This window comes from Oryctolagus cuniculus, chromosome 2 (genome assembly GCF_964237555.1).
Source record: "Oryctolagus cuniculus chromosome 2, mOryCun1.1, whole genome shotgun sequence".
Lineage (NCBI taxonomy): Eukaryota > Metazoa > Chordata > Mammalia > Lagomorpha > Leporidae > Oryctolagus > Oryctolagus cuniculus.
This window is the reverse complement of record NC_091433.1, coordinates 182,295,156-182,321,275: the sequence shown is the minus strand read 5'-3', so window position 1 is coordinate 182,321,275 and position 26,120 is coordinate 182,295,156. Positions and strand designations below refer to the sequence as shown.

The window sequence follows — 26,120 nt, the reverse complement described above, 5'->3', positions numbered from 1 at the left end:
GCACACATGGTGCCCGTGGGGCTGGACGATACCACAGTGCCACAGCTGCAAGGATGCTGGATGCTGGAGACACAAAAGTGAAAACATACGGTTTTCATTTTCTCGGAGTTCACAGTCTTTGGGGAGACGCAGATATAAACAGTTGCTGCAAGACAAAGGAGGGTGTGTAATACTAGGCGCTGAGCAGCAGCTGGAGGCAGCCACGGATTCCAAATGCAGGCACGAGTTTCCAGAAGGCTCCCCGGATCAGGGTGGGGTGGAAGCCATTAGAACCTGACCTTGGCTGGAGGAAGAGGCTCTGGCCGGCATGTTAGTTTCCTGTGACTGCTGTAACACTTCGCTACAAATTTGGTGGCTGAGAATAACTGCTGTTTACTCTCTCACTGTCCTGGGAACCAGAAGGCCCAAATCAGTTTCGCAGGGCCCAGCTCAAGGTGTTGCAGGCTTGTGCTCCCTGCAGACGCTCTGGGGAGAAGCTGCTCCCTGCCCCGCCCAGCTCCTGGGGCTGCCGCATCCCTTGCCTTCCAGCCGGTCACTCTTCAAAGCCAGCATCGTCACTGTCTCTGCTCCATCTTCACACTGCCTCCTCCTCTGACTGTGTAGAATCTCCTTCTGCCTCTTATAAGGAGACAGGTGACTGTATCTAGGGCCCAAATAATCCAAGACATTCACCCTTATCTCAAAATGCTTAGTCGCATCTGCAGACCTGCAAAGACCCTCCCCTCCCTTTTTTTTTTTCCCTGTAAGAGAATACTCACAAGGTGCAGCATAGTAGCTACTTTCTGAAGTTCATTACTCAGCCTCCTGTAGGCAAGTAGTGCCAGGATAGATCGTTCTGGACAGGGAAGCCTGCAAAGAGTAGGCAGGAAGCGAGAAATGTTCAAGTTCAGGATGTTCAAGAACTGGAACCACTCGGCAACTGGCTGCACTGACCAGGGCCTGGGACCTCTGCCGAGAGCCTCTGTGTGTGGTTTTGTGTTACTAGCAGGCTGTGCCCAGGCAAGGGGGAGTCACTGGCTTTTCAGAGCAATGCAGAGGGACCGGCGCCGTGGCACAGCAGCTTAATGCCGCTACCTGCGGCACTGGCACCCCATGGGAGCTCCAGTTCGAGTCCCAGCTGCTCCATTTCTGATCCAGCTCCCTGCTAATGCACCTGAGAAAGCAGCAGAAGATGGCCCAAATGCTTGTTGGAGTTCTTGGCTCCTGGCCGTTTGGGGTGTGAAACAATGGATTGAAAAACTTTTTCTCTCTGTTTCTCTCTTTAACTGCCTTTCAAGTAAATAAATAAAGCTTAAAAAGAATGATGGAGAGACAGGTAAAGTTTGCATTTTGGAAGCATTTTCTGGCCACCGTACACAGGATGAGCTGCAAGAAGGGAGACTGCAGGCTGGGACATGGGAGACCAGCAGAGCTACGGACACTCCGAGGCGGTGGCAGGGCAGGTGCAGGCACCGCTGCATGATGTGGAGGGGGGAAGGAGGATGTGATGAGGCTTGAGACAGATGAAGGAGAGGAAGTGTGCGAGTACACAGTGTGTCAACAGCTAGCATCAGGGGGTCAAATCAGCACAGGAGTGGCCCCACTGGGTGCTGAAGCCAGACCGGGGACTCACCGGGGGCCTGTGACTCAGTCTGGGCTGCCCCGAGAAGCTGTTCCCACAGGTAGGTGTGTGAGTGCCAGCCACGCCCTGCCCAGGTGCAACCTGGCCGAGTCACTCTGAGCCACTTCCTGGGGTGGGGCGCTCACCCCGGCCCCCCACCAGCCTCCCTACAAGGCCAACATCAAGGGCTTGGTGTCTGACTCAGCCCTGCCCATGCTCTTAGAGCAGCGGGCAGGGAAGGCGGTCCTGCTCAGCCGGCAGCAGGCTGCACAAAGACCCTGTTAAATATAGTTTCCCTCCAGCCCTTCTCAGAGAGACCTCAGCCGCCTGACTGTAACCTCTGTGTCCTTGGCTCCTCTGATTGGGGAAGTTCTGTGCCCACCTGAGAGTGGTCAGGGGTGGGTGGGGCTCAGCCTGCATAGTGCCAGGCACATGCGTGGAGGTGCCCACGGTGGGTCTCGGAAGGTTGTAAACAAGTGTGGACCTCAGTACGGCTGTCCTCTCTTCCTGGGACCCTGGGTGAGTCCCTTCAGCATTCTGAATGCATTCTGACGTAATCATTCTGATGTATAAAAGTCTGAGCCTCTCACCTGGCACGAGGTGGACCCTAGAAATGATGGAGAAGGGCCAGCCCCGCGGCTCACTAGGCTAATCCTCTGCCTGCAGCGCCGGCACCCCGGGTTCTAGTCCCGGTTGGGGTGCCGCATTCTGTCCCGGTTGCTCCTCTTCCAGGCCAGCTCTCTGCTGTGGCCTGGGAAGGCAGTGGAGGATGGCCCAAGTGCTTGGGCCCTGCACTCACATGGGAGACCAGGAGAAGCACCTGGCTCCTGGCTTCGGATCAGCCAGTGCGCTGGCCGCAGCGGCCATTGAGGGGTGAACCAACGGCAAAGGAAGACCTTTCTCTCTGTCTCTCTCTCTCACTGTCCACTCTGCCTGTCAAAAAAAGAAAAGGAAGGAAGGAAGGAAGGAAGGAAGGAAGGAAGGAAGGAAGGAAGGAAGGAAGGAAGGAAGAAGGTGAGCATTCCAAAGTCCCACAGGGGAGAAGTGAGGGTGGGCTCCAGCCCCAAGCTGCCCACGGCCAGGCTGTGTTAGTCCTGGTGCCGTGTCGATGCATGCAGCCATGCGCAGCACATGTGCACACAGATTCACAGACACGGGGGGCTCCACCTCAGCCCCAAGATCCTTTGCAAATTCAACTATCAGGCCAGCAACAGAGTTCACTCACCCCAAGGTGACTTCGCACTCCATTGCAGGGACCGTCTGGGCAGAGACTGCAAACAGACAGCCCCCGGGGCTGCGCTCGCCCTATAGAAATATTTTATAGAAATGTTCTGAGGCCACTGCTGTAGTGTAATGGGTAAAGCCGCTGCCTGCAGTGCCAGCATGCATATGGGTTCTGGTTTGAGTCCTGGCTGTTCCACTTCCTATCCAGCTCTCTTCTATGGCCTGGGAAAGCAGTAGAAGATGGCCCAAGTGTTTGGGCCTCTGTACCTGTGTGGGAGATCTGGAAGAAACTCCTGGATCCTGGCTTCAGATTGGCTCAGCTCCAGCCGTTGCAACCATTTGGGGAGTGAATCAGCAGATGGAAGACCTCTCTCTCTGCCTCTGCCTCTCTATAACTCTGCCTTTCAAATAAAGAAATGAATAAAATCTAAAAAAAGAAAAAGAAATGTTCCATAAGGACTTTTCTCTTTTTAAAGATTTATTTATTTTATTTTAAAGAGTTATAGGGAGAGAGAAAGACAGAGAGAGAAATTTTCTATTGGCTCATCCACTCCTCAGATGGCCACAATGGCCTAGGCTGAGCCAGGCCAAAGCCAGGATCCAGGAGCTTTATCCGGATCTCCCACGTGGATGGCAAGGGCCCAAACACTTGGGCCATCTTCAGCTGCTTTTTGTTTTTTTAATATTTATTTATTTATTTATTTATTCATTTGAAAGGCAGAGTTACAGAAAGAGAGAGAAAGCTTTTATCCATTGACTCACTCCTCAGATGACTGCAATGGCTATGACTGGGCCATGCCAAAACCAGGAGCCCAGAACTCCATCTGAGTCTCCCATGTGGCTGGCCGTCCTCCACTGCCTTCCCTGGGACATTAACAGGTAGCTGGATTGGAAGTGGAGCAGCCGGGACATGAACTGGCACTCATATGGGATGCTGGTACTGTAGGCAGCATCTTCATATGTTGTGCCCAATGCCAGGCCCAGGCTGGGTAATTTACCATGAACAGAAATGCATTCGGCTCGTGGTCCCGGAAGCTGGGGAATTTGAAAATCAGGGGGTCAGCGTCCAGTAGGGGCCTTCCTGCTGCAGCGTCCAAGGCAAAAGACAAGAGAGAGGGAGAAGAGGCAGAACTTGAGTTCTCTAAGAAACCCACTCCGCCCATAAGGACAGGGACCCGTTCGTGAAGGCAGAGCCCTCATGAGCTAAGCACCTCCAAGAGTCCCACCTCCTGACATCTCTGGCTGGGAATCCCGTTTCCGACTCAGGACCCTTGGGGACGCATCAGCCCGCAGCAGGGGTGAGAGACGGAGGCAAACCCCTGTGTCTGGAACGGAGGAAGCATTCCTCGCTTTTCAGCTGTTGCCATGGTTCCTGTTTCTGGCACCAGCCATGACTTCAGGATCAAAGCCAACCTCTGTGGAGGCTGGAAGGGACCATCCTTCGGTGGCGCCGCCTGTGTGCCTGACCAGCCCCGGAGACCACACTGTGGCCTGGGGGAAGCTCTCCTGGACTTGATGTTTGCACTTCGTGTGGACCAACCCATCCACTGACACACGCTCTACCTGGACGTCAGTGGGAACCACACCTACTGCCCTTGCAGAACCCCCGTGAGCTCACCAGGGGACCACATCCTCTTCCCGCCCTCCTTGGCAAAGCCCCTCCTGTGCAGTGAAGCTTTAGAAGTCAGGGGTAGGGGTGGTGCAGTGGGTAAAGCTTTTGCCTGCAGTGCCGGCATCCCATACGGGTGCTGGTTCAAGTCCCGGCTGCTCCACTTCCAACCCAGCTCCCTGCTAAAGCAGCAGAGGATGGCTCAAGTGCTTGGGCCCCTGCGCCCATATGGGAATCTGGAAGAAGCTCTTGGATTCTAACTTTGGAACCAGCAGACGGAATCTTTCTTTCTCCATCTCCTCTGTAACTCTACCTTTCAAATAAATAAAAATAAAATATTTAAAAAGGGGGGAAAATGTTGGGGTGGGCTGGGAGGATGAGGATGCTGGAGAAAGATTCCTTGGGTCTGAGACAGACTGGTGCTTGGGGAGACCATGCTGGACCCCATGCTGGACCCCAGAGGAGCAGGCAGGCTGGGTGCGGTCAGGGGAGGGCCTTGGAGGTGGGAGTCTCTGGGCTTCCCTGGGGAGAGCAGAGAGGGAAGCCCCTGCAGAGGGCCCCGTATGAGCCATGGAGCAGAGGCGGGACAGGGCCATGGTTAGCAGAAATGGGTGGCAGAGCTTCTGGTGGCACTGTGGGCTGCCACCAGGGTTGGGAGGACCACGGGAGCCATGTCCGGGTGGGGAGCTATCAGCGGTGAGACGGCCATGCCCCTGTCCCCTGGCTGAGGTGTGCCCTCTCCACTGAGGATACACAGGCAAGGAGCGACAGCTCCAGTCTCCATCAAGGGGCCAGTCACCGGGCTCACGAGTCCTTCTGTCACCTATCCCATCGTCAATGCTTCCCTTTGCAAAGAGGCTTTGTTGTGATTTGAAGAACAAAGTTAATATTTGCTTGTCATAACAGATTGGAGCAGTCAGGGCACATCTCATGGAACTTGAAGGGGCCACCCCCGGAGGTAACCACTGCGCCCCGTTTCTTAGGGGTTCTTCTAAGTGGCTTCCTAGGTGGTCACAAGTGCAGGTGCTTGCCAATGCCCCCAGTCAGAGCAGTCAGATCCATCCCACTGGTAAAAAATACGCCTCCCGCGGGCCGGCACTGTGGTGTAGCAGGTAGTCTCTGCCTACAACACCGGCATCCCATACAGGAGCTGGTTTGAGTCCCAGCTGCTCCACTTCCAATCCAGCTCCCTGTTAATGAACCTGGGAAAGCAGCAGAAGATGGCCCAAGTCCTTGGGCCCCTGCACCTGCGTGGGAAACCTGGAAGAAGCTGCTGGCTCCTGACTTCTGTCTGGCCCAGCTCAGCCCTGGCTTTTGTGGCCATTTGGGGAGTGAACCAGCGAATGGAAGATCTCTCTCTCTCTCTCTCTCTCTCTCTCTCTCTCTCTCCTCTCTGCCACCCCGTAACTCTTTCAAATAAATAAAAATAAATCTTTTTTAAAAATACAGCTCATGCATGAACAGCCGCCTGCCGCAGAGGCAAGTGGAGGAAACAGAAGCCCCCTCCTCACGTCCTTCCCACCTCCCCCCAGCTGGATGGGGGCTTACTCAGACCTTTCCCCAAGCATTCACATTCATAAATGATATTTATGCGCAAAATGATCGTGTGAGTCACACCCTCTGTAACTGTCCTTCTTGCCTTCATAGCACGTCTTAAAAATGTCAGTATCTGTAGATCAAACTGCATTGTGTTGATGGCTGCTTAGGATTCTCCCACTGGGCTGCACCTTGATTTTTTGAACCACTGTGATGGGTGTCCTTTCTCGATGCTTTGCTAGCACAAACGATGCGGGTGAGCGGTCTGCCCCGGGTTCTTTGGTGCAGCGTGCAAAGCAGATTGGCTGCATGGGAAGAGATGTCTTAAACTGCTCTCTCCCCCGAAGCCTGTGCCCCCGTCTCCCCTTTGGATGACTCTTATCAAATATTTACTTATCGTTTGAAAGGCAGAGTTTCAGAGAGAGAGAAAGAGAGATCTTCCATCTGCTGATTCACTCCTCCAAAGGCCTCAATGGCCAGGACTGGGCCTGGCCAAAGCCAGGAGCCAGGACCTCCATGTGGGTCTCCCAGGAGGGTGGCAGGAGCCCAGGGACTCGGGCCATCATCGCTGACTTTCTAGCCACAGCAGCAGGAAAGTGAATCGGAAGCAGAGCAGCTGAGAGTCCATCCAACCGGCATTCCAGTGTGGGACACAGGTCTCCCAGGCATCAGCTCAGCCCCCGGTGCCACAGCGCTGGCCCGTTCCTTCATTTATTAATGATAAGCTTTTTAAAAAGATGTATTTATCTATTTGAAATTCAGAGTTACAGAGAGAGAGGGAGAGACACAGAGAGAAAGAAAGAGAAAGAGAGAGAGAGAGATCTTCCATCCTCTGATTCAGTCTCTAGTTGGCTATAGCAGCCAGGGCTGGACCAGATCAAAGCCAGGAGCCAGGAGTTTCTCCCAGGCCTCCCACATGGGTAGCAGGGGCTCAAACACTTGTGCCATCTTCCACGGCTTTTTCCAGGCCATTAGCAGGGAGCTGGATCGGAAGTGGGGTAGCCAGAACACAAACAAATGCCCCCTGGGATGCTGGCATCACAGACGATGGCTTCACCCACTACACCACAGCACCACAACACCAGCCCCTAACTCATAAACTTTTTAAGAGCAGTTTCAGGTTTACAGGAAAACTGAGCAGAAAATACAGCAAGCCCCTTTTTACAACCCGCCTCCCCATCCCCCCCGTTTCACACCTGGCACCCGGTGCCTCTGTTACAGCTATTGACCCAGCACTGGCCCACGTGAGGTTGGGCTCCAGGTGGTGAACACCCTTTGGGTCTTGCCAAATGCACAACACCAGGAGCCCACCATTACAGTGTCCTACAGAGCAGTTTCACTGCCCTAAAGCGCTCGTGTTGCACCTGTTGCTCCTGCCCCGCTCCTCCCCACCCCCCCACCCCCCGCCTCAGCCCTTGGCTACCATTGGTCTTTTTGCTGCCTCTCCCAGAGTGTCAGAGAGCTGCAGTTGGACAGCGTGTGGCCTTTTCATACTGACGTCCCAGCCTTAGTCACGGGCGTCTTTTTGTGACTCAAGAGCCCGTTTCTCTTCACTACCGAGCGATATTCCACTGCACGGCTGCACCAGCGAGTGCATCCATTTGGAAGGACTCCTTGGTTGCTTTGGACTTTTTGGCAACTGTGAATGAAGCTATGAATATCGCATGCAACCTTTGGATATAAATTTCAGACGCATTTGGGGACATACAAGGAGCGCTCCTGCTGCTTCACATGGTAAGAGTCCCTGTTAATTTCTTAGGATACGAGCAGTGAAAAGTCCGTACTGCGTAGACTGCTAAGGGTCTGCCCACCCCCACCCCCACCCCCACCCCCACCCCCAATCGTGCGCTCACCGAATTTTACAAATGAGGAAAATATGGGCTTGAGGTTTAAGGACTCGCTTCAGGGACCACAGCAGGAAGCTGTGGAATAGCCACCTGCTTTGGAAGGAAGGGTCAAGGGCGCTGACCTCACTGCAGCTGTGAGCGGCCAGGTGAGCAACAGGAAGTCCGTGGGTGGATGGGGGATCCTCGCTTGGAGGGGGGTGCATTTCTGTGTGGGTAGCTTTTTTTTTTTTTAAGATTTATTTGTTTATCTGAGAGGCAGGGTTAGAGACAAATACACACACACACACACAGAGAGAGAGAGAGAGAGAGAGAGAGGTCTTCCATCCACTGGTTCACTCCCCAAATGGCCATAACAGCTGACCCGAAGCCGGGAGCCAGATGCTTCTTCCAGGTCTTCCCACACGGGTGCAGGGGCCCAAGGACTTGGGCCATCTTCCACTGCTTTCCCAGGCCACAGCAGAGGGCTGGATTGGAAGTGAAGCAGCCAGGACTGGAACTGGTGCCCATATGGGATGCCGATACCACCGGCGGAGGCTTAACCTACTGCGCCACAGCACCAACCCCAGATTTGTGATTTGGAAGTGGCCACTTCACTGGAGACACGTCTCATGGGTAAGTAAGATGTGGACCCAGTGGCCAGCAGTGCTGCGGCTCAAAGTAATGGGCTGGCCTCGGAGAATGAGGCCTCTAGGTTCCAGGCTCTGGAACGAAGCCACTCAACCAGACAGAACCCAGGAAGGGGTGCAGAATTGAGAGGGGTGAGTAAGGGGAGACAGGGAGGCCCGGGGCTGTTCAGTTCAGGAGCAGGGAGGCAGAGGTGCCTTTGGGTGGTCCAGAAGAGCTTGCTAGAAGGCATTTATGGATATGGTCATTTACTAATATGGACTTCAAGAGGCCCGGCTTGGATACACAGGTGGGGAGGACCTAGGATGGCAGTTGCAGCCTTGGGGTCAGAGACCCCAGGCAAAGCAGGTGGAGGACCTGGGCCTGTGCTCAGAGGCTGTGCACGCCTGGACAACTGGGACATGGGCGAGGCCCAGGGCTGGGCCTCAGAAGAAAGAAACACCCTGCTTGGGGCACGATGGTCCCTGGACATTGCGACCGCAGGGGAAACCTGCTGACAGGGAGCCTGTGTGGCACAGCCTGAGTGGTCAGGGGCTGGGCGTGAGGTGCCTGCCGAGGATCCCTGTTCACTGGAAGCAGGTGGGAGCGGCCCTGCCTCCTCGGGCCGACGGGGCGCCCTTGGCCTAGCATCCCCGAGTGAAGGAATGTTCTGTGTGAGTAGGGGCCAAGGGGCAAGTGGAGGTGATGGCCTGATAAGGCATGGGTCCCTCTGGCTCCACTTCTTTATTTTCTCATTCATTCATTCGCTTATCCGAGCCTGCTGAGCTCCCGCAGTGGGGCCCAGTGCCAGGCCCTGGCTCCGACTGGCACAGCGTGAGGCGTAAGGGGACGGCGTTGTCCCCCACCTGCCAGGCGGATAGTCACTGCCGGCGCTCAGCTTCCCGGCTTGGGGTTGGGGATGCCCGTGAACATGGAGTCTGCCTTCCTCTTCTCGTGGTGTTAGCCGTCCCCAGTGCTGGTTTCTGGAGCTACCCTAACACATCACCACACACCGGGTGCTTTTAAACAGCAGGAGTGCACTCGCTCTCAGTTCTGGAGTCTGCAAGTCTGAAACCAAGATCCGCTGGGGCTGCGCTCCCTGGGCAGGCACTGGAGAAGGGGCAGCCCTCATCTCTCCCAAGCGCAGGGGCTCCTGGCGTCCCCTGGCCCGTGCGACACCTCCACTCTGCTTCATTTTCTGGTGGCATCCCCCACTGTCTGTGTCTTTCTGTCTGAATTTCCCTCTTTTTTTAAGATGTAATTTTTTTTGAAAGGCAGAGTTAGAGAGAGAGACAGGGAGAGACATATGTGGAGAGATCTTCTGTCGCTGGTTCACTCCTCAAATGGCCAAGACAGCCAGAGCCGAGCCAGGCCGGAGCCAGGAGCCAGGGGCTTCATCCGGGTCTCCCGTGTGGGTGGGTGCAGGGGCCATCTTCCGCTCCTTTTCCCAGGCTCCTTAGCAGGCAGCTCAGTCGGAAGCAGAGCAGTGACATGCTGCGCCACAGCACGGGGCCCTGAGTCTCCGCTTCCATACGGACCCCGGCGGTGTTGGATGTGGGGCACACCCTGGGACAGGACCGACCTCGTCATAACCTCAGTGTGTTTTCAAAAGACCCTGTTTCCAAATGAAGGTCACGGTCACGGCTTCCAGGCGGACACTGATTTGAGGGAAAGAGAATGGGACCCAAAGTTCAGCCAACTACACCCCTGGTGCTCATTAATTTGGTTCATCATTTGACGCAGTGACAATGGTGAACCCAATCTATCCCATTTATTATTGGGATTACCTCTACAAAGATGCTCATCCACTATTTACTCCAAGGTGCGCTCTGTAGGGAGAGGCTGGGCTAAAGGCTTAAGTCTTTCTTATTCAAACCCATTTTCTAAATAACTCATTGGCCCCCTAGCACCACCACCCACCAAAATGAATCCATTAAAGCAAAACCTTTGATGAACTCACAGATTTAAACACTTCCTGTCTGTTGCAATCCCTTGCGTTGGTATTGTTCTTGCTGGTACCCACAGAGTGCCTTCAGGTTACCTTGAGCCCTTCTGACATGAGCCCAGTGCTTGTTAAGAGTTTAAACTGAGGCTGTGTCAACACAGCCATTCCACTGGCTCGTCTTACAGTGTGGAACTGACACCCTTGATCAGAGATGGAATCCGGATTCTCGCCCCAACCCACGGTGGAGTTTGAGACCTTCTCCCCTGAGGCGGCTGTGGAGGCTAGGACGAGGAGGCGGCTGTCTCTCCCTCTGTCTCTCTGTCTCTGTCTGTCTCTCTGTCTCTCTCCGTTTGTCTCTCTCTCACTCTCTCTCTCTCTCTCTCTCTGATGCTTCCTTTGGAACTCAGGCTGCATGGATGGGCCACGTGTGGCTGTCCTGGCTGACGGCTCCCACTGAAGCCCCAGCTGACAGCCAGATCAACTGCTAGCCATGTGAGTGAATGAGCCGTCAGATGATTCTAGCCTTAGGATAATTCCAGCCCCAGCCCCACCCCACAGCCTTCAACTGCACCAGCTGACCCCAAAAGGAGAGAGAAAAGATGCCAAAAAAGAGAAAATGAGCCCGTGGTTTTGGGGTGGTTTATTTCACAGCCATACATAAGTAAAATACATTCTATTTTTTAACGAAACTTTTTTTAAAAAAGATTCATTTGTTTATTTGAAAGGCAGAGTTACAGAGAGGCAGAGGCAGAAAGAGAGAGAGAGGTCTTCCATCAATTGATTCACTCCCCAGTTGGTCATAACAGCTGGAGCTGTGCCGATCTGAAGCCAGGATGCAGGAGCTTCTTCCAGGTCTCCCACGCTGGTGCAGGGGCCCGAGCACTTGGACCATCTTCCACTGCTTTCCCAGGCCATAGCAGAGAGCTGGATCAGAAGTGGAGCAGCTGGGACGTGAACAGGTGCCCATATGGGATGCTGGCACTGTAGGCGGTGGCTTTACCCACTATGCCACAGTGCTGGCCCTGTAAAATACATTCTAATACAACAAAATGTTCCAGGCTCATCTTGCATATTTATTCTCTTACCTCTATAATTAGCCAATGAGAAATGATATTTGGAGACCACAGTCTGGCTTTTTTGGGTGAACTGAATTCATACTTAGGAGAAAAAAGCCCTTAAATTTACAGAATTGAAGCTTCCTATCTATGAATATGGTGTCACTATTTAATCAGGCTTTCTTTATCCTCTTTCATTAAAAATAATTTTCTTCACAATGCAGAATTCTTGTTTGCCATTTTTCTTAGTTATTTTCTAGCATTTGTTATGGAGAAAATTGGAAAGTTGGTTGTTGAACATTATTCTTTTTTTATTTTATTTTTTTTTTGACAGGCAGAGTGGACAGTGTGAGAGAGAGACAGAGAGAAAGGTCTTCCTTTGCCGTTGGTTCACCCTCCAATGGCCACCGCGGCCAGCGCACCGCGCTGATCCGATGGCAGGAGCCAGGTGCTTCTCCTGCTCTCCCATGGGGTGCAGGGCCCAAGCACTTGGGCCATCCTCCACTGCACTCCCTGGCCACAGCAGAGAGCTGGCCTGGAAGAGGGGCAACCGGGACTAGAACCCGGTGTGCCGACGCCGCAGGCAGAGGATTATCCTATTGAGCCGCAGCGCCGGCTGAACATTATTCTTGTATCTGGCCAATGTCTTGAACTCTTACTCTGTAAGTTTTAGTTGATTTCTTTGCATTTTGAGGGGACCCTTGTATCATTTCTCCTTTTGCAATATTTGTGCCTCTGCTGCTTTTCGTGGTGAACTCTCTGGTATCTCCTGGACAGTGGGAAGCAGTGGTGGCAGCTGGGAGTGTGGCCCTGCTTCTGTCTAAAATGGAACTGCCTCTCGGCGCCAGCACTGTGGCACAGCAGCTGGAGCCGCCGCCTGCTGTGCTGTGTGCTGTGTTAGCAGCTTCTCCTAACGAAGCCATCGGGATTCAATCATGGGGACTCCACCCTACACCCTAGCAAAATCCCGTCGCTCCCAAAGCCCCACCTCGGAACACCAGAACTGGGCTGAGTTTCCATCCTTAGTACCCAGAACATAAGACTTTGGGGACTAAACTCCTGCCTGAGTTCAGGGGACAAGTATTGAAATCATAGTGGGGCTGGCGCCATGGCACAGTAGGTTAATCCTCCACCTGCGGCACTGGCATCCCATATGGGTGCTGATTCGAGTTCTGGCTGCTCCTCTTGCAATCTAGATCTCTGCTGTGGACTGGGAAAGCAGTAGAAGATGGCCTAAGTGCTTGGGGCCCTACACCCACGTGGGAGACCCGGAAGAAGCTCCTGGCTAACCTGGCTTCAGATCGGTGCAGCTCCAGCCATTCTGGCCTTTTGGGGAGTGAACCAATGGAAGGAAGACCGTTCTCTCTGTCTCTTCCTCTCACCATCTGTAACTCTACCTCTCAAATAAATAAATAAAATGTTTTTTTAAAAAAGAAATCATAGCAATCTGATGAAGAATTATATTAATATAGTTTCCAACATTGAGCCATCCTGAATTCTTGGCCTTGAAATACTACTCTGTTGGATTCCACTGGATTACACGTCACTTAGCATGTGCAAATATGTCTGAATGCACACATGAAAATAGCACGTGGTCATGGTTTGTGTCACTACCCTTGTTTTCAAGATTATCGTGGTTTTGTAGGATGACTTGGGATGCCTTCACTGTTTTCCATGCTCTATAAAATTTTATATAAACTAGGAATTACATGCATCTTAAAGGTTCAGAGTGAAGCTTGGCTCCAAAACCGTCTGGGCTTAAGCCTTTACTTTAAGGATTTTTTAAAAATATATTTATTTATTTGAAAGGAAGAGCATCAGAGGGAGAGAGAGGGAGAGATAGAGAAGAGATCTTCTATCTGCTGGTTCACTCCCCAGATGCTTGCAACAGCCAGGCCTGGGCCAGGTTGAAGCCAGAAGTCAAGAACTCCATCCAAGTCTCTCACGTGGGTGGCAGGGCCCCAGATACTTAGGCCATCCTCTGCTGCCTTCCCAGGCGCATCAGCAGGAAGCAGGACAGCTGGGACTCAAACCGGCACTCATACTGCATGCTGGTGTCAGAAGTGACAGGTTAACCCACTGAGCCGTAACACTGGCCCCAGGGGTGTATCTCTGATACCTCCTCCTCCTCCTCCTACCTCCTTCTCCTCCACCTCCTCCTCCTCCTCTTCCTTCCACCTTCTTCTCCTCCTCCCACCTCCTTCTCCTCCTCCTCTTCCTCCTCCTCCTCTCCCTTCTTTTTTTCTTTTTTTCTGTTTTTATTTTATTTGAAAAGCAGAGAGCTGGTGTGGAGGGGGTGAATCTCACATCTGCCATTCACTCCCCAGATGCCTGCAGCAGCTAAGGGTGGACCATGCCCAAGCCAGGAGCCAGGAACTTCACCAGGTCTCCCAGGTGGGTGGCAGGACCCAAGTGCTCGATCTGTCACCTGCTGCCTCCCAGGGTCTGTGTTAGCAGGAAGCTGGAATTGAGAACGGAGTTGGAACTCGAACCCAGGCATTGCAATATGGGTCGTGGGTGTCCCAAGTAGCGTTTTAACGGATGCGCCAAATGCCTGCCCATTAACCATTTTTAAATCCGCAGCTCAGTGGGGTTAAGTATGCTCACGCTGTTCTAGAACAGATGTCAAGGGCTTTCATTTTGCTAAACTAAAACTCTGTTAGCCATTCAACATAAACTGCCCGTTTCCCCTGTACCTGCCTCCTGGAAACCACAATTATTTTTTCTTTATTTTTGAGAGTCCCAGAGAGAAAAAGGTCTTCCATCTGCTGGTTCACTCCCTTCCCCAAACGGCCACAACAGCATAGACTGGGCCAGGCTGGGGCCAGACCTCCGTCCGGGTCCCCCATGTGGGTGGCAGGGACCCAAGCATCTGGGCCATCTTCTGCCACTTTTCCAGGCGCATGAGCAGCACAGCAGCTAGGATTTGAACCCGCGCTCCTGGAAGCCAGCAATTCATTTCCTCGATGGATTCAGCTATGTTGGACGCAGCAAGGAAGGGACGTTCTGCGTGCTTGCCTCTTGTCACTGGCTTATTTCCCTTAGCGTCGTGTCCTCAAGTCCAGGCTCACCTGCTTCCACAAGCCAAAAGGACGAGAGCGTGATGCTGGGAGACCTCCTCAGGTCTGCGAGGATGAAGACGGTTCTCCGCCTCCAGACCGGCGCCATCCTGGAAAACGCCACCAGCACGCAGAGGGACGCAGGGTTCCCGGGAAGGGTCCCAGAGCACCCTGTGAGGGGCTTCAGTCCCGTCAATGCACAGCTCAACCTCCTCGGAAAGGAGGAGTCTCCAGGTTGACAAAGATGGGGAGATAAAGGGAGGTGGCCACCGTTTGCACCGCCTGTGGCCACAGACAGAACGTGCTGAGGGGCTCAGCTGCAACACGAGGTCTCATCAACGTGGCTTTTCAGGAGACTGAGTCTCCTGTTGAGATCCCAGGGGCCGGCTCTGTGGTACAGAAGGTTAAGCCTCCGCCTGCTGCGTCAGCATTCTGTAGGGGCACTGGTTCAAGTCCTGGCTACTCCACTTCTGATCCAGCTCTCTGGTAATGCACCTGGGAAAGCAGAAGATGGTGCAAGTCCTTGGGCCCCTGCACCCACATGGGAGACTCTGAGGAAGCTTCTGGCTCCTGGCTTCGGCCTGGCCCAGCCCTGGGCGTTTCGGCCATTTGGGGAGAAAATGAACAGATGGAAGACCTCTTTCTCTGTCTTCCTTTGGCTCTCCTTCTCTGTAACTCTTTCGAATAAATAAATAAATTTTAAAAGAATACTATAAAACTATACATATAAAAAACGAAATCCCAAATTTCTTAGTTGAAGAGTACCTCTGTGGGGTTCAGATGAGGTCAGGTGTGACTTGTGCAATATCTCAAACTCAGAGTTCACCCTTGAAGGAAATGACATTGAACTTGCTTCAAATTCAGCTGCTTCGATTCAGCAGACAACAACAGTACAAAGCAAGGATATCAGAAAATTTTTGGATGGTATCTGTGTCAGCAGGCTGATGAATAAAATCTAGGCGCTATGGAAACAAGAACCTGGATTTTAATGATGCAATAAAAGTTCTTTTGATTTGAAGCTGCCAAAAAAAGTTCATCAATGTTGTGGCATGTGTCAAAATTTCCTTCCCTTTTAAAGCTAATGCTCTATAAAAGATATTTTTATGTGATCACACACACACATTTATCCACTCCTCTGTCATTCGGATGACTTCCACGTCTTGGCTCTGTGAAGGATGCGACCGTGAACGTGGATAGACAGATATCTCTTTGAGAGCTGCTTTCAGTTCTCTTGGATCCATCCCCAGCAGTGGGGTTGCTAGGTCATGTGGCAATTCTATTTTTAATTTTTGGAGGAAGCATCCTTTTTCTGTAGTGGCTGCACTGTTTTATGTTCCCACCGACAGTGCGGAAGGGTTCCAATGTCTCCACTTTCTGTCAGCACTGATTTTCTATTTTTTTTCAATAGTATCTATCCTAATGGGTGTGAGATGAAATCGTGTTGTGGTTTCTGATCTGCATTTCCTAATGATGAGTGACATTGGACATCTTTTGATAGGCTTGTTGACCTTTAGTATATTATCTTTGAAGAAATATCGATTCAAATCCTTTGCCCCGTTTAGAACGGAGTTGCTTTTTGTTGTTGAATTGTGAGAGTTCTTTATATATGTGGATATTAACCCTTTTCACACACTTGCAAAGACTTTCTCCCAGTTCACAGGCTGCCTTTGCACTTTGTTGATTGTTTCCTTTGCTGTGTAGTGATGTAGTCTCACCCATTTTTGCTTTTTCTCGTGTGCTTTTGAAGTCATTGCCGAAAACAATGTCATCAGAATTCTAAGAGTTTTATAGTTGTAAATCTTACATTAAGGTCTTTAATCCATTTTGAGTTCATTGTTGTACATAAGGCAAGGGTCCACCTTCTGCACGTGGCTATTGAAAAGGCTGTCCATGTGGCTATTCAGTTTCCCCAACACCTGTTGAAAAGGCTGTCCTCGCCTAGCACCTTGGCCATGAGCATTTGACCACACACGAGAAGGATTCCTTCTGGGCCATCGCATCAGTGACTTTCACTAAAATACTCCAGGGGAGCCTCTCAAAAGTGAAAGGTTCACTGTTGCCTACACTTGCAAGTTCAGAGTGCAGGACCAGGAGCCCCACTTGTCTGGCATCTGCTGCGGGCTGAGCAGGTGCCACACAGCACACCTGGGAGCAGAGGGGCAAGGAAGGCCACACTTGCCTTAAATAATCCACTTTTTAAATTTTAGATTTATTTTATTTATTTGAAAGTCAGAGTTACACAGAGAAAGGAGAGGCAGAGAGAGAGAGAGGTCTTCCATCCACTGGTTCACTCCCCAAGTGACCACAACAGCCAGAGCTGAGCTGTTCCGAAGCCAGGAGCCAGGAGCTTCCTGCAGGTCTCCCACGCAGGTGCAGAGGCCCAAGGACTTGGGCCATCTTCCACTGCTTTCCCAGGCCACAGCAGAGAGCTGGATCGGAAGTGGAGCAGCCGGGACTTGAACCAGCGCTCACATGGGATGCCGGCACTGCAGGCAGCAGCTTTACTCGGTACGCCACAGCGCCAGCCCCTCAACCCTTTCTTCAAAGACCCCAGCGGCCTAAGCCCTCCCACTGGCCCAGCTGCCAGCCACCATATTGGATCAAATGTCCACCCTGAGCAGTCAACCACCAGCATTAACCCATTAACTATTAACACACGAGTTTGTGGAGCCAGTCCGGTTCAATCCAGAACAGCTGCCTGTTCCCATCTGTTGGTCCATACAGACGTCTGTTTGTATGGTAAGACCACACTGTTTAGGTTTCGGTAGTTTTGTGATAAGTTTGGAAATCAGCAAGTTTGAGGCCCTGAGTTTTGTTCTCTTCACTACCCTCCTAATTCCTTCTGTGGTTGTTGCTTTACTCATTTTCCACCCTTCTAGAATGAATTCTGGGACTGCATAAGTTTGAGCCTGGTCAGTCAATTTGTGAGTCCTAATAAATGATTCTTTTCATTTGATTTTTAAATCATAGGTAGACATCAAATATAACATGCTCTTATAACTACAAAAAAAAAAAAAAACTTTAACATCTCCTACTGTTTGTATCTCCCATCTTTTTTCAAAATTTGAATTTGCCAAAAGTATATCTAATTCATAATTATCTTTAATGGACCAAGTTATTCCTCTTTGTAGAAATGTGTTCATTCCTTTTACTTTCTTTTTAATTATTTCATTGCTCTTTTACCAGCTTCTTGAGTTCATATATCTAGAGATTTTTCTGACAAAACATTTTTCTCTCATTAACCTCTGAACTGAATCACCCACTGAACACTCTTGTTATTAATTTTAAAATTAGCCCATCATGGCTTATTCCAGATTAGATTAGCTCTTGAACCTAGGAGTTATTAAGATTAGTATTTAAATGATTTCTATTTCTAGCAATATATTCCCATTTCTAAGGCATATGCTTTATTAAGAGTACCCCTTCCAAGATGTATTTTTGGCCTTCCTTTCAGACTTTTTTGCATTCTGGTCAGTGCATGTGCCCTGGAAGACTTGAACTTTTTGGACTTTTTTTGAGTTTTGAGAGGGAAGTAGCCCTGAAGGGTGGAAGGAGGTGGAGGCTTCTTGTCCATTTTTACTTTGTATACTTTTTTTTTTCTTTCAACAGAGAGACGGAGAGACACAGAGAGAGAGGTCTTCCATCAGCTGGTTCACTCCCCAAATGGCCACAACTGCTGGAGCTGAGCCGATCTGAAGTCAGGAGCCAGGAGCTTCCTCCAGGTCTCCCACGGGGGTACGGGGGATCATGTACCTGAGCTTTCCACTGCTTTCCCAGGTCAGAGCAGGCAGCTGGATTGGAAGTGGAGCAGCCAGGACTCAAACTGGTGCCCCTCTGGGGTGCTGGTGCCGCAGGTGAAGGCTTAACCAACTACGCCACAGTGCCGGCCCTGGTACGCCAGTTCTTGACTGAGATACCAAGAACTTACTCCGAGTTGGCTCATTTATCCATGAGCATTTTCCAGGAAGTCCGGAGCAAGCGGCTTTTCCGAGAGGGGTAAGCAAGAGGGTGGCAGAGTTTTCAAATAAAACCACAGAGCAGCCACTTAGCTTTGTCTCGGAGAAATATGTTTATGAGCAGTAGACCCTGTGTGCAGTATTTGGGACACACACTACAAGCACTCGTCACCCCACCCACGGCTTTAGCCCACCTGTTCAGGAAGGGAAGCGGAAGAGGAAAGGTTTGGCCCAGGAGGATGTGGGGCACTTGGGGCAGGGGGCCTGGAGCAGGTGGCTGGACGCGGGGGGTTTCAGGTCGTGCCGGGGCAGGGTCTGGCTCTCAGGGGACACTGGGTCTGTGACACATCCACAGGGCCAGGAAGGGCAGTTGGAGCCGCAGGAGTGGTGGACGGGATTCTTTCCTTGTCCGGGGAGGCAGGCCAAGTCTGGGCGACTGCATTTGGAAAGATGGAGCCCACATAGCGGAGGAACACTTGGAGCTTGAGGGACGCCTGGTACGTGGCGTGGGGAAGGGCACGTGACCCACGGTGGGCAGAGGCCCCAGCTCGGTGCAGCACCTCCCCTCCGCAGTCTGGCGCTGGCTGGGCCACCCGGCCCCTGCAGGGGCGTCCTCCTGAGCGTCCTGTCCTGCTCAAGGGCTTCCGCGGACTCCCTGCTGCGAACCGTATTCTAGAACCATAGGGCACGTGGTGTGGCACAGCAGTGGGCCACGCGGTGGCCGGCCACATCGGAGTGCCGATTTGAGTCCTGGCTGCTCCGCTTCCCACCCAGTTCCCTGCTTACGCATGTGGGAAAGCAGCAGCAGAAGACTTAAGTACTTGGGTCCCCGCCACCCAAACAGGAGGCCAGGGTGGAGTTCCTGGCTCTTGGCTTCGGGCTGGCTCAGCCGTAGCCATGTGGGGATCGAACCAGAGGATGGACGGCCTCTGTCTCTCCACATCTCAAATAAATAAAATCTTAAGTACAAATGCAAGAACCTCATTCTGCCTCTGCCCTCCACTTCCATGAGGTGTGCTCCAAGGGCTGAATCCCCAGCACCCAGACCACCACTGACACAAGACTATGTGCTCAGGAAGTACGAGGGTATTTTTAAAATTTTTATTTTATTTATTTGAAAATCAGACTTACACAGAGAGGAGAGGTAGAGAGAGAGAGAGAGGTCTTCCATCCGATGGTTTACTCCTCAGATGGCCGCAACGGCCAGAGCTGTGCCGATCTGAAGCCAGGAGCCAGGAGCTTCTTCTGGGTCTCCCATGTGGGTGCAGGGGCCCAGGGACTCGGGTCATCTTCCACTGCTATCCCAGGCCACAGCAGGGAGCTGGATCAGAAGTGGAGCAGCCGGGACTAGAACCTGCACCCATATGAGATGCCTGCGCTTCAGGCCAGGGCGTTAACCCACTGCACCACAGCGCCAGCCCAGTACGAGGGTATTTAAAGCACACCAACTGCTGCAACTCCCTTGCTCCCAGCGCCCTAGGCCGACCCCTTCATCTGTTCATCTTGTCAATTCTCCTTTCCTTTCCCCAAAGCCCGGGGCCTGCAGCCAGAGCGCTTTGCTGGAGCTTATTTTTGAAATCTCTCGATTCCTGTCTAGTCAAAGCTTTTGAGACAGGCATAACTTTTCTCCCGCGGGCTTACTGCCGCTATGGAACATAAATAGGCCCTAACGTTCTCAGCATGATGCTGTCTGATCGCGCACTGATTGGTGGTGGTTTCCCTCTATTCTTTCCCTAAGCTCTGTCTGGCCCTGAGCCAGCGGCTGTGTGCATGGTAAAGACCTGGTCCTGCCCTGGGTGGGAACTGCCTTCGGCCCAACTGCGTGGGTGCCAGGCCACCCACCCCCGAAATGTGTACTGAGCAAAATCATGCACCCGCCCCTGGAGCAGCGCTGTGGAGGTCATGGATGGTCCCGCCCATAACCAGTTACTGGGCCGCTTCTGGCCGTCTCGCGGCTGGGAGTCTGAATCCCCCGTCACGTGAAGATCTGGGGGACCACTCTGGCTTCTGCTTTCTGCACACCCGCTGTCTGGGGAGGCTTCTGTCATCCCAGCAGCCGCTGAGAGGGGACGGCTTAGGAGGCCCGCAGGCTGTTTTCCCTCAGCTCCATGCCTTCTTTGTGGCAGACCCTGACTGTGGCTTCCCTCCAGTGAATCCTGAACTGACCCATCAGTGGGACAGACCCACACAGGCAGCTTCATCTGCTACTTGACTGTGACGGTGGCTCAGCTCTCGAACAAAGCACACTCCTGAGTGATCAGAGTGTCTCTTTAATCAAAAACTCAGCAGAACAGGGAGGGAGGCGACTGTCCATCACAATGCCTGTGACCTCTGTCCCTTCTCCACTCTGGCAGCTTGCATACATCCATGTATTATTAGGTCAGTTCCAAGAAAAGGAAAACTAAAAAATGTGGGAAAGTTTCTTAATCCTCTTTCATAGTTTTCCTACTGATGTAGTGATTTTTCTGCAACTTGAATCAAGAATTCCTTATGTGCTTCTGAGATCAGACAAGATTGGGTGCGTTCAAGGTGGTATGGCCGTAGACTCCTTATTTGCAAAAACATAATTCAGGGGGCCAGCAGTGCCAGCATCCCATATGGGGGCCGTTTGAAATCCCAGCTGCTCTACTTCCAATCCAGCTCTCTGCTATGACCTGGGAAAGCAGTTGAAGATGGCCCAAGTCACTGGGCCCCTGCACCCACGTGGGAGACCCGGAAGAACCCCTGGCTCCTGGCTTTGGTTTGGCCCAGTTCCAGCTGTTGCAGCCATTTAAGGAGTGAACCAGCAGATGAAGACCCCTTTGTGCCTTTCAAATAAATCAATCTTTAAACAATAAAAAAAAAAAAAACCACCACATATTTCAGCTCCAAAATGTTTTGAGGCTGCATGTAAAACAAAACAAAAAGCCTTCAGCTATGATAATCATCAATGATGCATAGTTGTCTTATTTAACAGAGTACTCAGGTGCCTGAGCACTTCGTCTATGTTCTCTAACTCACTCCTCCCAAGTTAGCAGGTCAGTATCATTCCCTTACCTACCCAAGGAGACTAAGGCTTAGAAGATGAAACCACCTAACATACGTATCTGGGCAGACTAATTCCAGAACCGACTCAGAACTCTCCCACTGGTGCCCAAGAAAGTTCCAACAGATCTTAAGCCAACTGCTTCCCCTTTAAACTACCAAACAGAATACAAGGCTATCTCATGTGGTTTAAGCTCCTGGTAAACTATTTTTTGGAAGTTTATGACTGAAACAAGTTGCTACAGGTAATGGGGGTCATGAAGTTCACTCTGCCCACCCAACACCAGAGCTTCCTTTGGCCCTACCCTGTAGCTGTTGAGTACCTGGCCTCGAGGTTCTGTAGGCCATCAGGACAAGACCCTCACAGTACAGGCAGGTGACGAGGTTCCCACCCACTCCCCACAAGTCTGGTGCTCTCCCCCTGCCACAATGCAGCCTCTTATTAGCAGGAAGCACCAAGGCCTCAGCACTCCATCCCTTCTAGCCTCCCTGTTCCACAGCCAAATGTTCTGAAGTCCTGGAGCATCCAAATGCTACGACACGTTAAACTAAACCACATCCTTCCAAGCTAGCTAGGCGAGCTGGAGTAAAGGCAGCTCCTCAGAGGTTTATTTCTTAACTTAACTTAACCAATACAGCCAGGGTCAGCTTAAGGTGGAGAGGTGAGGTGGGAGATGTGGATTCCAACATCCTTTTATTTCACTACAGAGTGGGACAGCTTTTGTACAGAGGCTTAGAAAACACACCCCAAGTTCATAAAGTCTGTAAATAGGAAGGTAAACTTCAAATCCATGCCTGAACCCAAGTCATACTTTCTTTTAGAAAAACACAAATCGTGTGGAAAGGAAACAAACACTTATGGGTAATGAATGGAGCATGATTTAATGTAAGCCTCAAAATATGCCTTAAGATGTGTCACATTATCTCTATGGGAACAGTTTCACCTATGACTCCATGTAAATCCTATTCATCAAGATAGGACTAACATGGTCGGGGCAACAGTGAGCTGACAATAGCATCCACATGGTAAGAAGGTTCTCTTGGCTGGTGCTGCGGCTCATTAGGCTAATCCTCTGCCTGTGGCGCTGGCACACCGGGTTCTAGTCCCGGTTGCTCCTCTTCCAGTCAAGCTCTCTGCTATAGCCCGGGAGTGCAGTGGAGGATGGCCCAAGTCCTTGGGCCCTGCACCTGCATGGGAGGCCAGGAAAAGCACCTGGCTCCTGGCTTCGGATCAGTGCGGTGCGCCGGCCGCAGCGGCCACTTGAGGGTGAACCAACAGAAAAGGAAGACCTTTCTGTCTCTGTCTACTCTGTCCAAAAAAAAAAAAAAAAAAAAAAAAAATCTCCTTAAGTCACAGTAAACTGGAGTGGGAATCTTAATTATAATAGAGGTAAAGAGGGGTAGGTATTTATCTAGAGAAAAACACAAGACCAGGTTTATTTCATACAATGTTATTCACACATTTTTCATTTTCTAATTTATACATAATATACAAGGAAGTGAAGATAACATTTCATATGCGCCAGTAAGAGCCAGGACTTAGACAAACTGGTCCAGAAACAATCCACAGAAAAAGGAGACACTCAAGAGTAATGCCTAGGTGGTTCTGCCCAACTCAGTGTTTTTATCTGAAACAGGTTTGACCAAAATTCCATGCCGATTTACTAAAAGGTGTTGGGGTAGGCACCAAAATTGGTAGACCACAGAGTTTCTGTAAGAACAGGTATTTTCTAGAGTAGGCCTAGAAGTAGCGAGGACTGGGTTGTCAGCGTCGGGACACATGGGAACAGTCTCCCAGGACTTGTCATTTCCTAAATGTGCAGTAGTAACTGACTATGCCAGCAGAGGGTCAGGAATGCATGTACAAACGCACAAAGTCATCAACCAGTCTCCGGGGACAGCCCTGATGCTGAAACCAAGAGCTGACACTGGGAACAGAAGCTCAACATGGGGCCAAGACACTCTGAAGCTGGCAGATTAAGGGAGGCTGGGAAACAGCAGTTTGTACGGGGGGAAGGAAGCACAGCTACTGTAGACAGGGCAGCTGCTTAGCCAGGTGACTATGCAAAGGAATCGGAACAAATGGTTGGATTTAATGGCCTCACCAAGGAATGTTGGGTTAGAAAAGTAGGATAACTCAACAACAAAGATGAAAAAGTATGCCTGGCACCCCAAACTTTATGCCATTTTTTTAGGTTCATGGTAAGAACAGCTCAGTGTTAAAACCTTTATATTCAACATTGTGCTCAGAAGACTACGTTCTTCTGCAGATCACTAGTAAAAAACCCCTCCATGTTCAATCGACAGAGCTTGCCTGTTCATTTCAGTTTCCAGCTCTAAACATAAGTGGGTCAACATAAATGTTTATACAAAATACTGACTTCAACAAAATACAAAGCACTTTCTTTATCTTTCAGAAACTGAATATACAAAGCAAATTTTTTCCAAAATATTTTCATAGGCAAAGGATTAAAAACGATTTTAATTATACACATATGGTCACAATTTTGCCTTAAAAAGATTGTTGGGAAATGTACATAAGGCCGCTTGTAAATGTACATCATGTTACTGTTATAATGTCTTATGTCCAGAGAAAAAAATGTTATCATACAGATTTGCTCTTACTTGGGAGTAGGCTATTCAAAAATACAGTACTCTTCTGTACAAAGAAAAAAGTCACATCACATTTAATAAGATGGAAAAAGCATTGGCCTCCATGGTAACCAAATATCTCAGTCCAATACTTTCTATTATGCACAATACCCTGACTTCAGTTGAAAATGATCCAAATCCTAGCATGTCCATATTAACAGAGTCAACAACTATGTTATAAAACAAAATGTTTCTCACAATAATAAAAAGAAAGCTGGTTCATACTTCTGAAACCATATAAAGTTAAAAAATTTTTTAAAAAATCACTCTTGATTTGGAGAAATAAATTTACATTATACAACACTATATTGCCAGGTCAAAGAGGGCAGGGACATAAATGTACACTAAGATGCAAATGTTTTCCAAAGAGGTAAAACAAATTCCATTTACAGCATGAAGGTTTACAAATGTACACCTGTACAACCAAGGAAAGTGTCACTACTAAATTAGCAAGGCTTTTTATAATAAACATTGAAACAAGATCTGCTTTCAAAGTGTAAACTTACATCTACTACTACACACACAATGCATATATTTATAGGAAGCAACAAAAGCTATCTGAATATGTAATCATGCTTAAATGTTGAGCTATCAAAATCACTTTTCAATGGCCCCTTTTCACCTCTATCTGGTTCCTACTTTCTGCATATACTATGAAAAAGCAAAATAAAGCTCAACACGTCTTTGTAATTCTATAAGCAAAACAAAACACAAATTTCCACTCTTTCTCATTGCAAACCAAACTGAAAAGTTAATGAGACTTAACTTTTCATTTAGTGCACTTAAATGGATGGAAGTGTCATCATGATTTTGTTTTTTTCTAACTCTTATAACAATTACATATTTAAGTATATACAAGACTTCTGTACATTGCCAGACACATTGTAGGGCAGTATTTGTATTAAAACCATGTCCAACGTAAATAATAAGTTCTTTCCATCTCAAATCATTTTATTCTTATTTCACTTGCTGAGTTTTAATTTGCATGATAGTTTGTGAATTACCAAAATACAACTTAACTTTCTCTTTTTAAAATATTAATAATATTTATGCAGTTGATTGTTATGTGTTATAAAAGGCATCACGCAAAGAAAAAAAAAATAAGGACTATAATTCTATATACATCTCTATAAACCTGTTGTGCTATGGGGTTGTAGACCTACCAGACTGCAAGCTAGTTTATTAAAAGAATACTGTACTTTTTCCTTTAAAAACTATTTTTGTGACTTTACAAGGTAAAAATTTACAAAATATGACAGTTTTTTTTTGATACAGTTACATCATATACAGGCATTCTGTGCTTTGCCAGCAATTCAATCTGATAGGTCTCCACTCAGGGCTGAATATAATTTATAATTCACCACCCCACCCCCAAATATACACAAGAACCTTAAAAAATTTACAAATGGATGAAAGAAGTCAATAAATAGTTTTGCATTAAAAAAAATTTGAAGATTCATAGCTGAGTTGTGTTTTGATAATTCACAAAAGAAATGTTTCATATGTTAAATCATCTTCTTTCTTTTTTCCTTTATAGCATTCCATTTGGTGGTCCTCCAATAGGCCCTAGATCTGGGCTATTTTTCAAATAGTATTTTTCCAACTTGGCCAGTATATGCTTCCCGTACGTGTATTTGCGCAAAGTAGTGATGTGAGGTCGAATCTGAAACATAAACAATGTGCTTAGTCAACCTAAGTTATTTTAGTTTCTGATTTCTATAAAAAACTGTCCCCAAATCTAGGTAATTTAGAGGAATAATTATAATTTAAAATTTCAATTTCTTTTTTCATATAAGCAGTTCTGATCAACTCAATCTTTTCAAACATCTGCTGTCAAGAACTGTCCAATGAACACCCACACTACTATTTCTAAACGCTATCACATGCGAATAGAAACTCCAAACATAGCAGGAAAATATCATTAATGAGCTACTGCATTCTTTAAAAAACCGTATCATTATCTTCCCATCCACATTGGTAAGGTTTTAACAAATAATAATTACTGGCATT

The 26,120-nt window shown here is 49.5% G+C and overlaps 1 protein-coding gene across 50 annotated transcripts in view; it reads right to left on the bottom strand.

Moving 5' to 3' along the window:
* Nucleotides 1-22,893: 22,893 nt before the first annotated feature.
* Nucleotides 22,894-26,120, bottom strand: part of PUM2 (pumilio RNA binding family member 2) — a 94,958-nt gene continuing 91,731 nt past the window's right edge. For all 50 annotated transcript variants that reach the window (XM_070069420.1, XM_070069412.1, XM_070069434.1 and 47 more), the window contains one exon: nt 22,894-25,773. In XM_070069420.1, the coding sequence (XP_069925521.1) occupies nt 25,642-25,773 (132 nt within the window). In that variant the 3' untranslated portion in view covers nt 22,894-25,641. The remainder of the gene's footprint in view (nt 25,774-26,120) is intronic.